We start from the raw sequence: 18955 nt of genomic DNA, 5'->3' as shown, positions 1-18955 counted from the left end.
TTCACAAGAAAATTTGGACGTTTAGCGTCTCCCTCAAATTCTTTTTAAAGATTTCTTCCTGCCTTGGGGTCGAACTTACTGTCATGATGCGCAGAATTTTGTTTAGGCAGGCTCTTCATCGGCAGTGCACTTGTAGGCCGGATAAGTTACCGGATGTATCCTTGATGGGCCAGATTTTGACAAAAATCCGCTTATAAATCGGACTATAAGTCTATGATACCGAACTTGTCCAATTTCATGCGGTGGTTGTTCACCCCGCTGTGCTCAACTAGTGCACTCCTTTGACACTCGTACTTGCAGACAACGGTTTTACGTTGCTGCAGAATCTCGAAAAAGTTCTTTACTTCTCCCACGTACGAAGCGCGACAATCACCACGTGGTATAGAATAAACCAGCCTATGCACTTTCTGTCGGGCAGCCTGTATTCTGGGCCCGGAAAGGCGCTGGGGCCAGCAACACGCCTCCTACAATCCACTTCCACGAAAAGCGTGTTTCCACAGTTTGTCGTGGCAGATTCTGCGGCTTTCTTCAAGCTTTGTGTGGCGATGGGCCAAAACTCTCCACATAGAGTTGGCGCGTTTGAGGAATTTATATCCGCAGTTTGCACAAAATGAAAGCTATTCCACGCCAGCTTTTTTTGTCGAAGCATGCAGGCGGATAGCTATCCGACGCTGCGACAAAACAATTCATCGGAGTGAGCTCTGGGAAAATGGCACCTACAAACTGAAAACGTAACGAGTAACGTGACACCTCACATTGCTGAAAAATTGTAACGTAAGTATTCGTTACCAGTTACAGTTACGAAATCGTAAAGAATACATTATGAAGTTATCGAAAAAAGCAAGGTGTTACCGGTAACGGCATTACTTGTAACGCGTTACCACCAATACTGCTTTTCATAAGCCTTTCCCACACATTGCGGGATTCTGCAAACGCATTTGCCATATTGACAAAATCGGGCAACCGTGCATTCCAGTCATGTTTTCTTATTCCTGAACCTGAATTATAATTTTCAAATGTATACATAATGTTCCGCGACATCAGGTGCAATTCAGGCTTTCCCATTGCATGCCTCAATCTAAAGACAACTATCAGGTCAAATGGTCTGTAATTGAGACGAGAACAAGAGTGGGAAGGGACGCTTTGCACGCGCAGGCCATCTTGATGTGGGGGGGGGGGTGCAATATTGTTTGATGGTTCGTTAGCCCCGTAGGGCTCATTTGCATGATATTATTCCTTGTGGATAATTTTTGGCTTCCTGACCAATGTCTGCGTTTTGCAGGGCAGCCATTCTGGACACGATCAGCCGGCAGCGATCACGCTTCGACACCATGTATGCGGAGGTCCGTGATCGGAGCCCCCAGGTGGATGGCGTGACACGCAAGCAGGAAGAGCGGTACACAATGCGCCACTACTTCGGCGGCAGCGAGCGCGATGGCCGTCCACGGGACTACGCACCCGACGGCGGGTTCCTTTGTCCGTCAGAAATCCTGTACGAGCGGCCGCGCCGAGCCCGCAACCACCTGGGTGTCTGGAAGGTGATCGTGAACATTGGCGAGTACCGCCAGACCATGCGCCTGGAGAAGTGCCTGTAAGAAGACCTTCATTACCAATGCATCGCCCATTTATTTGTTGCCTAGATGACAAAGGCAATCTGTCTTCTCGCACCTGTCTCCTTTTGTGATTGGCGCTGTTTACGCGTGCCATACTGCTGAGCACAGGCAAGGTTTTTGCTTCTTTCTGTCATTGCTGCCAAGCAACCGCAAGCAAAGAGAAAAACGAAGGAATCGCAGGAACCAGAGAAAAACTGCAAAACGAATTTCAGTGTCGGAGTCTCCATTTATTATTTCTTTACTCTTCCTCTTTGCTGCATCTTGCATGTTATTCAAGACATATGAGTCTGTCCAATTTACCCCGGCCATACGCAACCGCTGATCCGTGGATTCACTTTTCTGGTCAGTTCAGCCCCCTTCAAAAGCAGAAATCTCACTTTTCTGTGGTGCTTTCTTGAATATATTTCATATAAAAGCTTGTTTTTTTTCTTTGTGACAGATGAATCTCGGCATGATAATCATTTCTCTGTTTTCTTCCGTTGCTGTTTGGGTACTGTAGATGGAATGTTTTTCTCTAGCAGTTTGGGGCCTTCAAGTGATGTTTGCTTTCTATCGTGTATACCTAGTTAATTACAATTGATTTGCTCCCTGGGCTCCAAAACTTCACCGTATGTGAGTCTTTCTTCCGGGATATTTTCCACCACAGGAGGCCGAATCGGCCATGCTCGTACGTGCTGGAGAAATACCAGAGTTCCTGCAGCCAAGTATACAGCTACCAGCGGCTGCTCACCTTCGAGAAAGGCAAGGGGCTGCACATCGACATATTCCGCGTACCGTCAAGCTGCTCCTGCCACGTGAAGGGTTTCATCCCATTCCAACGCCATGACGAGCCTGTCACACCGGTGCGCCAACAGCCACCGTTCGAGTACGACCGAACCGCGTACACCAGCGCGACTAGCCTTGCAGCCGCCAAGGAGCCCGACAATGGCGGTGGGAGAGGGAACAACACGCTGTGGATAATATTGGGCAATGGAAAGGACCTCGATCCGGAAACCAAGGTGACGACCTTTAAATGCCCTCATCTCGTTCAAAGGCTGACAGGAAAGAGCGTCACTTAGATGCGCCAAAGTATGCGTCTGTTACAACGGCCGCAACGTTAATGAAAAAAGGAGGAAATACGAAATATTGATCAACAACAAGGAAGATTAACGCAAATTTACCAATGCACTGTAAATAGCGAGTGTTTGGGCCAGATCCTATCAGTGTCCGCATACTCAGAAAAAGCAATACCAATGCATGGTAGCATAATGCTTGGCCTACTTCATGAATATTAAATGTGATATGTGTACCATTGATACGCCAGTGACCGTGCGTAGAGAGCAAAACGATTTTTAAAGCATAATTGAGTTGTAATGCGGTTGTGCCTTATTGACGGAAATTTAATTGCGCAAATGGCTGTTCTGTTTAAAAGTGAACCTTTATTCTTCACATAGAGCAAAAGGATGCCCTTTCCTGTTTTCCTCTTTTTTTTTGCTTTCCGCTGTTACTATTTTTCACAGTATGAACCAACTAGCTAAAACACGTGTTGACAAGTTGCTTTCATCTCAGCTAGAATTCTGATATTGTAACCAATCGGGAGCCATCGCTATGGGCTCCGTTCGTTTGGGTGCGTGCTTGCTGAGTGCTTCGACGTGTGTTTGAGTGGTGGTTACAGCAGCTGCATTGTTGCCGCTGGCGTGATGAAGAGCGTGAACTGAAGTAAGCTGACGGGTTGAGTGGTTTCTCGCGTTTGTGAGATAACGTGATCTGCCAGATTAAACAGGTGGAGTACTGAGGATAATAGCACCTACAAAAAGCGACCGCCTCTTTCCACCTTTGGAAGCACGCAAACTCACTTGCATAAACGACCATCGTGTCTCTTCAGATTCTCAATGGCTGTGGCATTTATTTGTTCACATTGTGAACTTTACAACGTCATTGCGCAACAATGTCAAGTATCTTGCTACACGTCATGAGCCCAAGTTTAAACAACACGGCAGCCATGCAGTTTTTCTCAGTGCGTGTTTGATGATTTTACACGCGGGTGTTCATCTGCTCAGTGCTGTTGTTACTAGGAAGTTGAAAGCAAAATGTCCACAAGTAGAACACCAACGCCGCTGACGATGTCTATACGTCCTACATTAACTTCGGCATTTACCTCCGCCGTAAGAAGCTCGGCGCTAGAGGTCTGAGTGTCATACCTTTGCTGCACGATGAGAGCACGGCGTGTGACAACCATATGCGTAGAAGATGCATCAACAGAAGCTGTATCCACACATGTCGATCCTCTTGTGGAGGCGTTGATTGAAAACATCACACTTTCGACAATTCCATGGAGAACTCACAGGTTATGCGCTCTACATGGTGTCCCAGCTATTATGGACTAAAAAAACAAAAACGAAAAAGCGGTAAAGAAACGATGTTTTGAATGTTAATGGTAGTGGTGTGTTAATACAACCTGTACTTTTTTTCATTACTTAGCACGAATTGTTTATTCACTTTAATTATCATATATTTTATGATATCCTGCCCTTTACTTCTCAGTGGTGTATATTTTCGAATTCCACGTAAGTTAACCGGAAAGATTGGACCATTCCACAACTTATTGCAACCCTCTACTGTTCACAGAATACAAAATCTACATAATGTAACTTTCAAGATCTTGACGTTTTTCACAGTTTACTATCATTGTTTTTATCTCAGCTCTGTAATGCCTTATAATAATTTTTCAGCATGTGCAGATTCTTCCCTTTTCCGTCATTCAAGAAGCTTTCTACATAGTTGTGTATATTCCCCTTTATTTTTCACTCCGATTCGATGATTCTCGTCTGATCTTTTTATTCTTCCCAATTTGCGCTGATTTCTCTTTTTCTGTGTGTTTTCAGTGTTTTTATTTTTTCTAAAGAGTGTCTGTTGTTGAAATATGTGTTGTTGTTAAAAAAGAGTGTTGTTGTTGTTGTTGTTAAAATATGTTGTTTTATTTTTGCGTGTGCCTGCACTAATAACTCATGGTTGTTCCAGGGTACGTTAAATAAATTATTCATTGATTAATAATAATAATATTAATATTTATTCATCTTCGTTTTACAGCAAAAGCTGTTATGAGATCACAAGTCTGGTCACGCGCATTTGTCCACCGCCGCCACTGCCACCGGTGTCCGTAACCACATCATGCAAAATTAGAAAAAGAAAACCTAGCAACAATGAGGCAGCGGGGCTCGAACACGGGTCCGCTGGTTACCAGCCCATTATGTTACCATCGAGCTACACCGTTTTTTTTTTTCTTTATTGCAGCATGTGACATTCAAACTACAGCAAACACACTCGGACTGAGCTTCTAGCTCCATTTCATGGCTTCAAGGCAGATGAGCCATTTGCCACAGATACTTAAAATAGTTTCAAATGACATAATTCACCCATAACATTTAGCAGTTCATCAATGTAGCAAAGTTTTGCAAAAACTTCTCGCAACTTGCACATATGTTCAATAAAATAAATACGTACTGGCCGTGCGTCTAAATCACAATGTCTAACTGCCATGCGGATTAGCCATATGCTGTGTAAGCCAAGGAGAAAGAACATATCATATATTAGTAGGCCAGGTTCTACTGCTAAAAATCGAATTCCATGTGAAGTGAGAGGTAAATCTTTTTTAAGTGTTCTTTGTAGAACATCCCAGAACAAAAATGCGTGCCAGAAATCGATAAAAACATGCTCTACCGACTCGGGCTTTCGGCACAATAAGCAGTTTGATCCCCACAGTAAAAAATCGCCTCTTTGTTCTAGCCACGTTTTAACCGGCAGCGTATTTGTGTGCAGCTTATAAAAGAACGTTTTAACTCCAGCTGGTACGATCATCTTTTTAACTCTTTTCAAAATGTCTTTCTTTGGCTTCCACTATACATAAAATGATACCAAGAAACAGGAAAAACAGTTTCAATCAAGTCTCTCGACAAACTCTTCCGAGTGACATTAGATAAGTACTACAAACTAAATCTAGCACTAAGAAATCGAAAAGCTGCAACAACTTCCCGAAGAAAGGTGCTGACACCATAGCGGAATTCATCATTCGAGGTAACAATAAAGTTCGGCAATGCCGATGCTAGCCTGATTTGAAGTATTGTACGTAAAAACGGATCATGTTGATCTCGTAGAAAGTGAAACCTTGATGCAACCTGCCTCAAAAATAAGTGTGGCAAGGCTAAACCACCTTTCTTTAGTCTGATTGTGCTTTGTTGTCAAACTTGCCTTAGGCAGGCTTGATGTCGGGAAAGCGATCGCGTTAATATGACTTATAAACCGTTTCAAAACAGTGAAAGATCAACCAGTCGTCGCAATATGTAAATAGCGTAACGAGTGGACCGTCCAATGCCCAAACCTATCACAAAAGCTTGTTCTTGTTTCCCTATCAACTGTGGCGCATACCCACTTCAGCCATGATTCCTCATAGTCGTCAGCCACTGCATTGACAATTGGCAAAAAATTTCTTTGAAGTGTTACCCAATTAGTGTTTCGAAAAGGTTCTGAAAGGCCGCTCTTCCAGCTTTCACTGTGACTAAGCTGCGTTTTCCGCGCAGGCCTGGCTTTTTTTATCCATGAGAGAGTGATATATCGAAGAAAAAAAGGAATGACGAGGCTGTCAGCTGCCACTAAATGGGACGAAATTCCTGTCTACTCGTTATATAAGAAACCATAGAAAATGAGAGTATACGAAGAGGGCAAGCCAAGAAGAAAATAATTGACCCGGGCCCGTATGTGCATGTTTCACTGCAAAGTTTGTCGAAAGACGATAGTATTGCGTCAGGAGAGAGTGAACAAAACGTTTATTTGATATTCTGTGCGAGAAAATTGGTGAATTGTACTCTGGAGGCGCTGCGTTAGAGAGTCTCAATTTGTGCACCAAAGGCGAAAGAGCGCATCGAGGCAAGTTAGACATGAGTGCTATCTGGCACTTCGAAAACAAAGGAATACGTGTGGTCGCATGTCTCGGAGGCGATAAGGTGTAGAACGCAAAGCGGCGGGCAGGTGCCACCACCAGGTCGTCTTAGCGAAGCGTTGGAAACTGTTGCCTTTTTGAGCATCGCGTTACATTGTCAGCGCAGCGTGATAGACGCTACGGTCCTTGGAAATACTTATGTATACGTTCTCTGGTATAAAGCCACACATAGAGAGTATTGACGTGTTTTTATGGTGCCTCAGACATGCGCAATTATTGCTTTTAATCGACAATCGCACAAGCATGAATGCTGAATCTTGACCAATAATGGTTGGCGCTGCGAATGGCGTTGCGGATGGTGTTGGCCGTTTGGGATATCGTTTCGTGCCGTTTGGAGTTTCGTTACGGCGGACAAACCGACAAATGCACAGAGAGACAGACATAAAGACAGACAGACCAAAATTTTTGCGCCGAAGGTCCCCAAGAAAAACTATCGTAATTGAAAACATGACAGACCACGACGAGATGAAAGGCAGGTACTATCTACCACCAGGCCTCAGATATATGATTATTACTATGCCCACCACTACATTGCTGTACACGCAGTGCTTACTGCTAGGAACAGCTCTTGCAATTTCACGCTCTTAGAGTAAGAGAAAGTGATGACGATATTTGAAAGCACCATTTGATGAACAGTGAGGTTTTCCATTAGAGCCTCCTAATTGCCTCACCTTAAGGTCCCTGAAGCGGTCACGTACCCGTTAGGTAGTCTGCACTATTTCAAAATTTTTTCCACTGACCGAGGGAAGTAATCAGGCTTTCATTAGCAGCTAATCGTCCAATATTCGCAGTTGTTCATGATACAACCGATCTAAACATTGTTATATGTCACCAGGAGTCATGCCCATTTTCTAACAATGATTGATATGTGAGGTTTAACGTCCCAAAACCGCCATATGATTATGAGAGATGCCGTAGTGGAGGGCTCCGGAAATTTCGACCACCTGGGGTTCTTTAACATGCACCCAAATCTGAGCACACGGGCCTACAGCATTTTTGCCTCAATCGGAAGTCCGGCCCCGCAGTGGGGATTTGAACTCGCGACCTGTGGGTCAGCAGCCGAGTGGCTTAGCCACTAGACCACGGCGGCGGGGCCATTTTCGAAGAACACGAAAATGCTTAACGCCCGTGTACTCAGAAGTCGGTGCACGTTAAAGAACCCAGACTCATCGCGATTGCCGGAGCCTTCTTCTACGGCGTCTGTCGTAGTCATATTGTGGTTTTAGGATATTAGACCACCATAGCTACTATATTATTAGTTATAGCACCTTAATCTTCGTTAGTACAGCAAGTCAGAAAACGACACTCGACACCCCCAAGTGTCGAGTGTCGCACAAGTGCCACAAAAGCAGTCTCAAATGCGATATTCAATGCAAGGTCAATCGCGATGTATAATGTAATGATTGGTAGAGCGCTACCTTTAATAACAGAAAAGTTGATCACTGTTTCCTCTGAGTGAATCGAACACGTGAGTCCGAGCCCTGACACAAATATTCAGCGCGGATGCTTTAAAATAAAAATTGAAATGAGTTTCACGTCTCCTAGTCGTGCTTTCAAAACTGCAGTCACCATGATAGAATCTTTTGAAGGTATGCACCATAGGTGCCTGTAACCGTAATTACAAGCCTTAATGTCTTGACTTCGGATAACGAAAGCTTCAAAGTACGAGCGCATTACTTCTGAATAACCACTACGAGGCACTGACTTCTATAAGCAATGAGTGCCAACAAAAGTATATATTTTGAAATCGATAGCGATTACATGGGTACCTGTATGGGGAGTGCACATACTTCATGCGGCAGCAGATTCTTTAATATATACTTTTAACAGGTGTTTTTTTTTCAGATTGTACGTCTGTAAATGTGTTGAATAAGCAAGATAAGCGAGATTGAGAGTTTTTGACATTCTTATAATCTACATCTAAAATTGTTGTAGCAGATAAATATGTACGTCAAGAAACGAACAGTCTTGGAAACAGCCCCACAGCATTTTACAATACGCACAGTCGCAAAATGAGCGCTTTGATTAAGGCGTAGGTCGGACATGTAAGTGGTGAGTTGAAAAATCTGGCGTGCAGAATTGACATCACGAACTCTATATAAAAATAAGTTCACATGACCCCATATACCACCAGAATGTTTGACATTATCATTACGTCATTAACTTTGACAGACATGACGTCATCTGAAGAGATCTTAGCATGACATCGTCACTTTGTCAAAGGTGGGCCGATCTCAAAAATTGTCTGATTCCAGAAAACGTGCAGAAAGCTGGGGCAGGGAGACGAAGGAGGAACTGTGCAATCAACTGTGATCGTTGAAGTAACCTAATGAACGTTATAAAGGTCGCTGCACATACAGATTGGGACAAAAAGAAAAAAATCGTGTGTTCGCTATAACTTTTGTAAAAAGAAATGCCATTTAGACTATGACGCTATCGCAGCGAAATGTAAGAGTGTTTCGTGAGAGCTTATGGTTTCGCTTGTGCTCTCCTCAGCGTAAGCTTAAGGGTCCGTAACCTTTTAGTAATCAACAGTAGTAGTAGTAATAGACTTATGTTTCAGCCAAGACTAAAGGCGGAACATTTCGGCCGCCAATGTAAGGTACATGCGCAAATGTATGTAACGAAATTCTGCAGAGGTCAGGAATCTCCTAGACAGATCGTGCATATTGTAAATGAAAACAAAACAAAGCAAAACAGAAGTAAAACAACAAGAAAATGTAGTGACTTCAACAACAGCCTCTACACTAATTGCGAACTAAGTGCAGATATATGAACAAGGCTGCATGACAGAAAATAAAAATAGGTTACTTAATTTTAATCACGCTTTTCTCTTTTTAAAGTCCTTTACAAATGAATCTGCGTTTAGAAGGCAATTACAACCTGTATGTAAATGCATTCCTCCTCATGCCCACGTTCTGCAGGCTCGACTCTTGCAGCAGCTGAGGCAGTACCCACAGCTTGCCGAGCAGTTGTCGCAAGGCGAGAATGTGCGCGAGCTGGGGAACGAGGCGGACGAATACCAGAGGCCATACACGAGGACCGAGCCGACAAGGACGCCCGGCTATGGTGTCCACCACTACGGCAGCACGCACAAGACACGAGAAGAGAGGCCACAGTTGCTGAACGCCGCGCCACCTCGGTGGTCGCAAAGCACCGTGGCGAACGAGCCCTTCAAGTACGTGCAGCCTAACCGCATCAGGAGGCCTCCGCCACAGCCACAGACGCCCACCGACTATGAAGCAGATGACGCCCTCCCACCTGGCGCCAGGCCGCGCTACTATCAGAAGCCATTTAAGGCGTCTGAGGAGGACGCTCTTTTTACGAGGTGAGGGTGCCGCCATGGACAATCACTGGGACGTCAATTTTTACACCATTTACCCCTCAGTGCAGAACTCAATTTCATTCATAACACGTCTTGACCAATCATGCGGTTTACTACGAAGCCTTCCCCTCTGCCGTTACTGTCGACATTATGCTTACACCTCTGAGGAAGCATCACAAAGGAGCCGGCTGCACGTAGCGGGCGTAGACAAACAATCTCTTCATCGATGTAGGGGATCCAGCGCCTATCATTGCCATGACCTCTCTTTGTACGAAGCATGATGCGAAAAAAGCATCAACCAACCGAAATGACGTCGCAGTAAGCCTATACAGACTCTAGCTGTTACATGGAAGGCGCTTTCTTGCGAGCTTCTAAGATCAACACTGTGAGCAGTACGATTGGTCATTCTTTGCGGTGTTTCGTGAGATTAAAAACGTTGCGCGTAGTTGACTCCGATACCAAATGAATGCGCTTTACCAAGAACAAGAAAACCATACGACCATAAGCACCACACGCGATGCCCCCCCCCCCCCCCTCCAACTCCCAAAATGAATAGCGCGATATTGTTAGATAGAAGTGCTCATGCTCATTGTGCACGGCAATAAATTGAATGGTGACAGGTAACTGCGTAGATATATGAGCTGTTAGCTTACTCAATGAAGCAATTACCGCGTTTTCCTGATGCGCGAAAATGGTTTAACGGTGACACTAAAGCCAAAACTACAAATTGTTTCGTTTGTAGGTCATATTTCCCCTTGGCCTCTGCTAATCGGCTTCAGCCAGCATTAGCATTGGTTGAAACATTTTCTTACGAATAATTGTCGCGTAAGGGATTTTAGTGAACACAGGCCTTGTACTCCTGTGATGCGAATAATTCAAAGATGTTCATTGCTTTATAGTCTGATTAACCATACCCTATTCCTTCTATTACAAATTAGAGGGTCTCTTGAACGTCACAATATTTATGAGCTCTAGCATAATTTTGTAGATACACCATAAGCGTGAGAAGAAGCCATAGATTCCCACCGTCGACTTACCTAAATACAACATTATGCATCTACCACCACATCGAAACATGAGAAAATAGCCGCATGCATGAGCAGATTGCCATCGCATCAAACCAGTCTTCTCTATAGATACTTCTTAGCGCGTTGTGTAAGGACGGTACTAAGGGACAATGCGAACTGCAATATATTATTTCGGATTTTAATGTACTTTTAGCCTAATCAGTTCCTAAAATCTAACAATTTCGGCTTGCACAGATCAAGAGTTTAGCCGACGATAAAAGGAGATAAGGACGCTAGCCAGAAAATTAGCCAACTTCGCGCTAAAATCCCAACCATGAACACACAGAAGCAGCAAACGTAGCCAGGACGGGCGATCCTTCTTGTTTTTTTTTGTTCTTGTTGACCTTCTGCTGTGGCTCAAACGCACTGTAGGGAATTAGACAATAATTCAGTGGTCTTATAGAATCTTACTCAATTTTAGAGTGGAAGAAGTTATAAAATGAAAACTTTACGAACTTTAGAACGAAATTTTGATGCTCACTGAAATATAACTACTATGATGCCTTTGTATTAGTAAAAGATAATAACCTAGATCAAAACTCAACTTCAAAAAAGAAAAGTTATGCGTATGTCAACAAAGAATAATAGTAATATAGATTAGTTGGTTAGTCTTTAGGTATCATTCTGGTAATTCCGCATTACCACGCAAACTTTCACATTGGCAAACTCAGAAATAAAGGCTCCAAAAGACAGAATCATTGGCATGGATAAAATTATTCGATTAGCACGTAAAGGACTTTCTAACTAGGATCTACGAGCTATAGTAAATTGCCTACGGGTAAAAAAAAATGATCCATAGTTTCTAGCTCGCCACAGAAGGCGCACAATAATAAAGAGCCTGACCAGGCCTGGGTTGGTGAAAATTTAGTTTCGGCCACTTACAGCGCAGTTTCGTAATGGCGACTTCTAGTTTACACGTGTCACAAAACGATTGGTGCCAGGGATATAATAAGTGCTTATATCCAGTGGAATTTGTGAGTGACGTACCTGCAAAACTTTACATACTGATACGCCTCTGAAATCGTGCAGCCGTTATTCGTCCTGTCTATGTGTTTTCTTCTTCTGTGTAGTTGTGATTTTGGCCCGAAGTTGACTATTTATTTCAGACATGTACCAAATAGCCCAACATTGAGTTCTACTAGGCAGAAAATGTTTAGGTTATATACTGCCAATTCACAGGATCTTGTGCCACATATACGTGACTCGTCTATAGTAGTACTTTAGTTTCAATATTTCATAATGTTCTATAAAGAATATTTCGGGGCAAAGAATGTGCAGAATGGCCCTTTTGTCAAGTATTCGGCGTCTATGAGGAACGATATTGTCTATGAAAGGCAGCTGTTACTACGACTATATACAACGACGCATTTCTCTGAAGTCACGAGCCCAAGACTGCCATGCAGCCGCAGAACAGTCAAACGCTGCCCGTGTCACTTGGCAAACTGTTTAGATGAACCACATGAGTGCTTTGCATTTGTCAACAAACGGTTTTACGTGTGATGCGAAAATGTTATATCGCATTACACGTAATTAGGCACGCATTACAGGAGATTTAAGATATTTTACCAATCAGTTATCTTAACGCTTCAGATTTTTCTTAAAAGCACTCGAATGTTTCTAAACTAAGTAAGTCTCTTGAAGGAGCGCAATAATGGGCTGTAAGAGATATGGTGTTTTATATTATGAAAATATTTCCTAATAAAAAAGTAGGGCGCGAGAGATAATTCATTTTATCATGATTGGTAGTACTTGGATATCACTTCTCGCATATGTTGCTGATAAAGATCCAGAAATGGGTTTATATAAGTTGATTATTTCAAGATTTGTTCTATCAAGCATCCACACTGCGTGATAGCGTTGCCTAATGCAACTAGAGCCTCACGATAGCTTATTTTTTAGGTAATGTTCTGCTGCTTCAGTATTAGTGCGACAAACTTAATATTATTAGCACCTGCTCTGCTAGAAATTGTCTTTAAAACCAGGTAAATGTAGCGTTTTCAGCATGCAAGGTAATTTTCATTGCAGCAGATTACCAATTAGGTTCTTTAAAAGGTAGTTCAAGTGTTGAGACACGCATCGCAAAAGATTAGGTGTATGCTTATACTTCAGTCAGAAGTAGCATGGCATGTGACTTTGAGGACACTCACTGAAATTACGTTCATCTTGTACTTTTATATTAGCAGCGTGTTTTTTAAATTTACTTCCATTTTGAAAGGCTCTTTTTTCACGCATATTTCAAAACTCACTCTCAACAATCTTCAATTTAAACTTTTTTGTCTATTTAACAAAATGCACTGTCAAAGACGACTTCTAATATCACTATGTATCTTTTTTTCCTACACCTTTGCATATTTCAATCCATCTACCTTATTTTAACTCTTTGTAAAATGAAGTAACCAGACAACTTTGAACAAAGACTAATAATTTCACCCTCATCTTTTTGAACGTCACCGAGACCCACCAAAGTGTACTAATCAGTCCTTTTAGCTGTGACCTCTGGGCAAGTAGAACCACATTGCAACCTACGATGCACACTTTAAGATGACAAAAAAAATGCTTTTCGTGAATTGAAATGAGTAGCATAGTTGCGAAAAGATTGACTCCACTGTCCAAGCGTGAATTGTTGCACTTTGTCCTAGCAATATAAATGGTGAATAAAATAAAGAGGGGGAGGTCTTACAAACTAAAGCCTTAGTATATGTCCACAGTTTGATTCCTTGGAATCTTTAAGCTTTATCTTTTCATCAATTAGCAAACAATTCTTATTAAGCTTGTATTGAACAGCTGCCAGTTGAAAGAGTTTGGTGCCTACGTAGAGCACCTTAGTTTTTTTTGTTATTCTTCAGGACCCAGTGACATATTTTCCACCCTGTTAGCAAAAATGGCAAGCAGACCTAACGAGGATTTGCCTTGCAGACCTTTGACTCCACCAGAAAGATCTTTCTGCAGCACACTGAAAGAATACTGGAAAAGACAAATACGACAGCTGATTGTTTTCTTCGTTGCGCTTCGAAAAGAACTCACAAAAAGGCTAGCCCTTTTGTCACTCTGCACATGACGAAAGCACAATATTTTTCTTAGCTCCGAGACGTTTCAGGATATACGTCGTTCACCACCGCAACAACGTCGATTGCTCGTGTGGAAGGGTCACGCTGAAAATTCTAACCACTAATACAACTTAGCACAATGTTTCCGACCCTTTCTTTAGTTCAGCCAGTTTCCAGTAACTCCTCACTGACCTGATTGACTGGTCTCCTGTCTTCTCTTCTCTCTTGGCACGCTCTGCTCTTCTTCTAACACCGACCTTCAACCCCGAAGAAGCAGCGGAGGCACGACGTTCGTCGTGCTCAGGCAGATTGAGCCGCTGTCACGCAGGTACCACGAACCGGCGCGAGAGCGGCACCCGCACGTTGGCCAGGCGTCGCAGGGCTCGGCGGACGTGCGGCTGGCCCACGGGCCGACCGCGGCACCACGTGGTGACGTGCTGCTCGTGGAGCCCGTGCGCCAGAGGCCGTACGGCAAGCGCTTCCAAGTCGTCACCACCACTGAGCCATCTACGACCAGAGACGTGGCGAAGAAGATAAACTACTCCTATCACCCCATCATCGACTACATCACCAGATAGCCGCAGTGCGAACAATCTTTTCCATCTATTTTGATGTCATGCTTGCCCCCTTTGTTTATCTGTGTTTGCTCACATGAATGCAGCTTATCGATGCGGTAACTGTAGTCAAGGTGCACGCCCTCGGAAGCGACGAAGAAGCAAGGCATGGACCCGATGCACGTTGCTTGAAGACCACCTCTTTCATACTGCCTGACGCCCCGGTGTTTACCTTATGTCAAGCTCACGTTGATGCACGGGCGATGGAGTGACCAGTAGATTTGATAAGACTGAAAATCTGAAAAAAAAACTAACTCTTGTGGAACGGTCAAACAATGACTCCACCACGTGCGTAATGAAAAACTGGGCACAATAAGAACTGTGAACTACGCAACTAATTATTGCACAAAGGCGTCTTTTCGTTACATGTGTCACCACTTTTGGTTGCGCCAAGGTTTCTGTAAAATTCGTCAGTTCAAGTTTAACAGGAGGTTCTACCAGTAATGGCGTCTTCCGTCTAGTTCATTCGTATGTTTGCCTATTGTAACTTCAGCAAACGTGTGGGTTCCAAGGAAGAAAAAAAAAGAGAGAATAAAGTATGGGGAGATCGACGCTGTTAACCTGGAACCTCTCGACGTTGCTGAGCACTTGATTATGCAATAGAAGCCACTGTTTGAGTATTCAAGATTGTTTCGGAGAAGGCTACTCGACTAACTGAAAAGGTTGTCAATGCTTGGGCCGACCAATGTTCAAACGTCTTCCTGAAGATGAGCTCGATAGAACACACTTCACGCTGCACTTAATTTGATTGTAAAACATTCCTAAATTCAAGCCTTTTCATGCAGCGAAATTCCTGGGCAATAAGTAAGACGGTACTTGCCTCTTGAAACGACGCTTCGAACAGCTGCAGGCTAGTTGTGCTTATTTTCACTAAACATTAGAAGTGCAATTACTTTACTTTCTGTGTGACGTGAAAACTCTTTGTCTATGCAAGCTACATCCTTCAGAGCCTGTTTGGGGCAGATTGCATTGTGCTTTTTGTTCGCAAGTGCGCTTTTTCTTGGCCGGTCATCTTCACTAATGATATGTGCTATATTATGAATTACTGAAACCGAAGACATCTAGCACCATGGGTTTTAGATAATACAGGCTTTGGTTGCGTTGGTTGTGGAGAGGTTTTGTGCACGTGCGGTTACATTTTCTTGAGTCCAATATATTTACGTTCAGCCAACGAGTCACGGTACTTCCGCTAATTGGAGGTTCAGATGTCCCTGTACGCCTCGTTTTATTATCTGTTCAAGACTTGAGTAAAAAAAGGGCCCAATTCACGAAGGGTGGACTGTATGCGCTCATTATCAATGAATAGCAGGCTTCACTGATGTTAAGCCTAGCTCTATGGCTTGCCGAATTTTTCCTCCCGATTAATTTCACCGTAATGGTATTTCTGAATATTGGCAATGAATTCAAAGTCGCATAGCCTTTTGTTAGGCATTGCCTTTTGTGGCTGGCAGGTAGTGTCTAATCTTATGACCCCGCGACATAATTGGCTCACGTTTGCTTCTATAACCAATGACCATGTAAGCAGTTTTCTCTTGTTTTTTTGTGTGTATATGTGTGTGTTTGCGTGAACACCTCCGAAGTGCTTTCATTTAAATGCACCGCAAACCTACAAAAGTGTTTGAAGCATTATTTTATGTCATCCAGAGGTTTTCCCTCTCAGTATGTGTCAACAACCTGACGCGTGTCAACAACCTGACGAACCTACTAGAAGCAGGGGACTTCTTTCTTTAAAGGAGAAATGTAATTGCTCGACAGAAAAGTGCACGTGGGATTCTCGTGAGCGAAACAAAAATGGCGATAAGTTATAAAGTATAAAGCAGCAGGTCGTGTTACTGTTATGTATGTTTGTAAAAAAAAGAAGCCTACTTTTTTAAGTACTGCTCGTTTTGCACGATACACACAAAACCAAAGCTTATACTAACCACTCAGTGTTCGCGATCCCTTAGTACACGGCATTGATGAAACATCAACCATTTCGGAGCGGTTAGCAGCAACTATAAACGAGAATTAAAGTTGCCAAGTTCATCAAGAAGGCTTAATTTTTATGCGATTCACTGAACTTCAGAAAAAATGGGATGCTCCACTTTTCACTGAGCCATTTCAAAGGCGCTGCTTTTACTCCGAAGCCCTTTTTTTACTTCTTCCTTCGTTTTTTTTCCCTCTTTCTCATGTGTGTTGTGCTGTGTGAATAGTTGTGCTGTGTGCCTTTCTGTACAGTAGTTCCTGGTTCGCCACTACTGCCATCGTGCTTGCTTCATCGCAAGCTCACGTTTGCACATTATTTATTGTTGTACCATAGGCGCTCTGTCCTTATTTCATGTGATCGTGTCGCTAATCGCGAGAATGTAGCAGGCATTGTTGTATTTCATTTTTAAACCTGTTGACATACACAATGAACTATTTGTATATGCTGTTGCTAATAAAAAAAGTGCTCAGCGTATGCGCAAGAACCGGGTTGTCAGGGCTCATTGTGCTGGCGTGATGGTGCCTGTCATATTTCATGGCAATATCGTGATAGACTTCCGGGTCTATATATGCACGTTTCCACGGTTGCTTCTTTCCAGTAGGTACGAAACGTCGAGAGCAGGCTTATGAATAACCGTCTATAGTGCTCGACGACCACGTTGGTGCTGACGAGGGTGATGACGGTGTTACATGTGGTAACGCACACGATGATGAATCGGCAAAGTGCGTACAAGTGGTACATCTGTGGGGCTTTTTGGCAATTTGACTTTCTTTTTCGTCTTTAATAAATGTGAAAAGAAATAATCCCCTACAAAACACCAGCCATGCAACATGGACAAGAAAAACAGCAAAAAGAAGAAAAAATATATAATGAATAAACAAAAGAAGCAGGGCGATTGCGTTAAGAACAGCAAAATAATACAGAAAAAAAAGTGTATAACACTGCAGCAATAAGGTAACCTTGCGCAGAACGCGAAACACAGAGTGCATTTGAAATACACATAAGCTCGATCCACATGAAAAATTTATGAGTCACTATTAAACGTCTGTAATGCTTAAGGGAGAATTTCCTATGTTTAGGGGGCATGGGCAGCGCATAAGAGCTGTTATAGATAAAATGCACAGAATTGAACTTCTAAAACGACAGTGAAAAATACTGCATGTGACGTTGCATGTACTTCCCTTCAATTAAATAGCAAAATGCGATACACGAAGGGTAGTGTGTGGCTGACGAATAGTACGTTTTCAATCTACAGAGTGCAGGAGGCTGGCAGTAGGACATGCTAACGGTTCGTTTAATTCGTTCAGATTCCACAGCTTTGTATGCATATTTAAAAATGGAAAACATTAACAAATCCCATGTACCTTGGGAATCGATGTCATGGTATACGAAGCATGCGGAGGGAATGTAACTGGGCTGTAACGTTTTTATTGCGCGACACGACATGAAATGATTCCAAATATATGTACAAATGTTGCACGCAGAGACATATGTTGAAGAATTCCAGATGTTTATATAACCAGTTGTTTGCACTTCCGCAACGACGCCAGCTGGAACATGCGTATTGAAGCTGATATGAAAAGCTGATGGTCGCGAGGATGCTGGCCCTGTAGGCTGCTACATAAATTAACATGACGTGACCGCTCTATTAAAAGTGTCCGTATGAAAGCTTTATAAAATCACATAGGCAGCTGCAACCACAACTAACGCTTCCCGAACATCTATCTATCTATCTATCTATCTATCTATCTATCTATCTATCTATCTATCTATCTATCTATCTATCTATCTATCTATCTATCTATCTATCTATCTATCTATCTATCTATCTATCTATCTATCTATCTATCTATCTATCTATCTATCTATCTATCTATCTATCTCTCCGCATCTCCGCCAGCGGAGGAAGATTGGCCGATTGGCGGTCGCGAGAACTAGCGGCGCTGGAGTCTGATCTTGGGCTACTCTCGGCGCATCGTCGGCTACGGCGGCGTACCACGGCGGTTCGCGGCGCTGTTCCTCGCGCTGCCTTTCTTGTTGTACTGTTACTGAACTTAACCATTCATTACGAGTGAGGATAGATCCCAGCTTCTAAGATAATTTCAGTACGAGTGAGGATAGATCCCAGCTTCTCTGCGGGGCAATCAGGTGTTGTACCAGAGAGGCACACCAATGGTCGAAACTGATACGAAAAAAAAAAAAACAATATGAATTTCATGTAATAGGAGTTCTCATTTATATTGCGTCCAGCATAAAAAAAAACCGAGGCCTTATGTGTAAACTTCTTTTGTTCATGTAGTAGAAGCAATTTCTTCAAACCACACAATAATAAGTGATACAAGCATAGA

At 43.0% G+C, this 18955-nt stretch overlaps 1 protein-coding gene across 2 annotated transcripts in view; it reads left to right on the top strand.

Moving 5' to 3' along the window:
* LOC119161449 (uncharacterized) overlaps positions 1-17091 on the top strand; it is a 122909-nt gene extending 105818 nt beyond the window's left edge. The window contains exons 5-8 of one of the 2 annotated variants that reach the window (XM_075879257.1): positions 1283-1591; positions 2260-2611; positions 9513-9916; positions 14356-17091. In XM_075879257.1, coding sequence (XP_075735372.1) covers positions 1283-1591; positions 2260-2611; positions 9513-9916; positions 14356-14605 — 1315 coding nt within the window. In that variant the 3' untranslated portion in view covers positions 14606-17091. Of the gene's footprint in view, positions 1-1282; positions 1592-2259; positions 2612-9512; positions 9917-14298 lie in introns of both variants that reach the window. The other variant, XM_037413919.2, reaches the window with a different exon arrangement.
* Positions 17092-18955: the final 1864 nt, after the last annotated feature.

This window comes from Rhipicephalus microplus, chromosome X, assembly GCF_043290135.1.
Source record: "Rhipicephalus microplus isolate Deutch F79 chromosome X, USDA_Rmic, whole genome shotgun sequence".
In the NCBI taxonomy this organism is placed as follows: Eukaryota; Metazoa; Arthropoda; class Arachnida; order Ixodida; family Ixodidae; genus Rhipicephalus; species Rhipicephalus microplus.
Note: the sequence above shows the minus strand (reverse complement) of the source record. Positions and strands in the feature narration are given on the sequence as shown.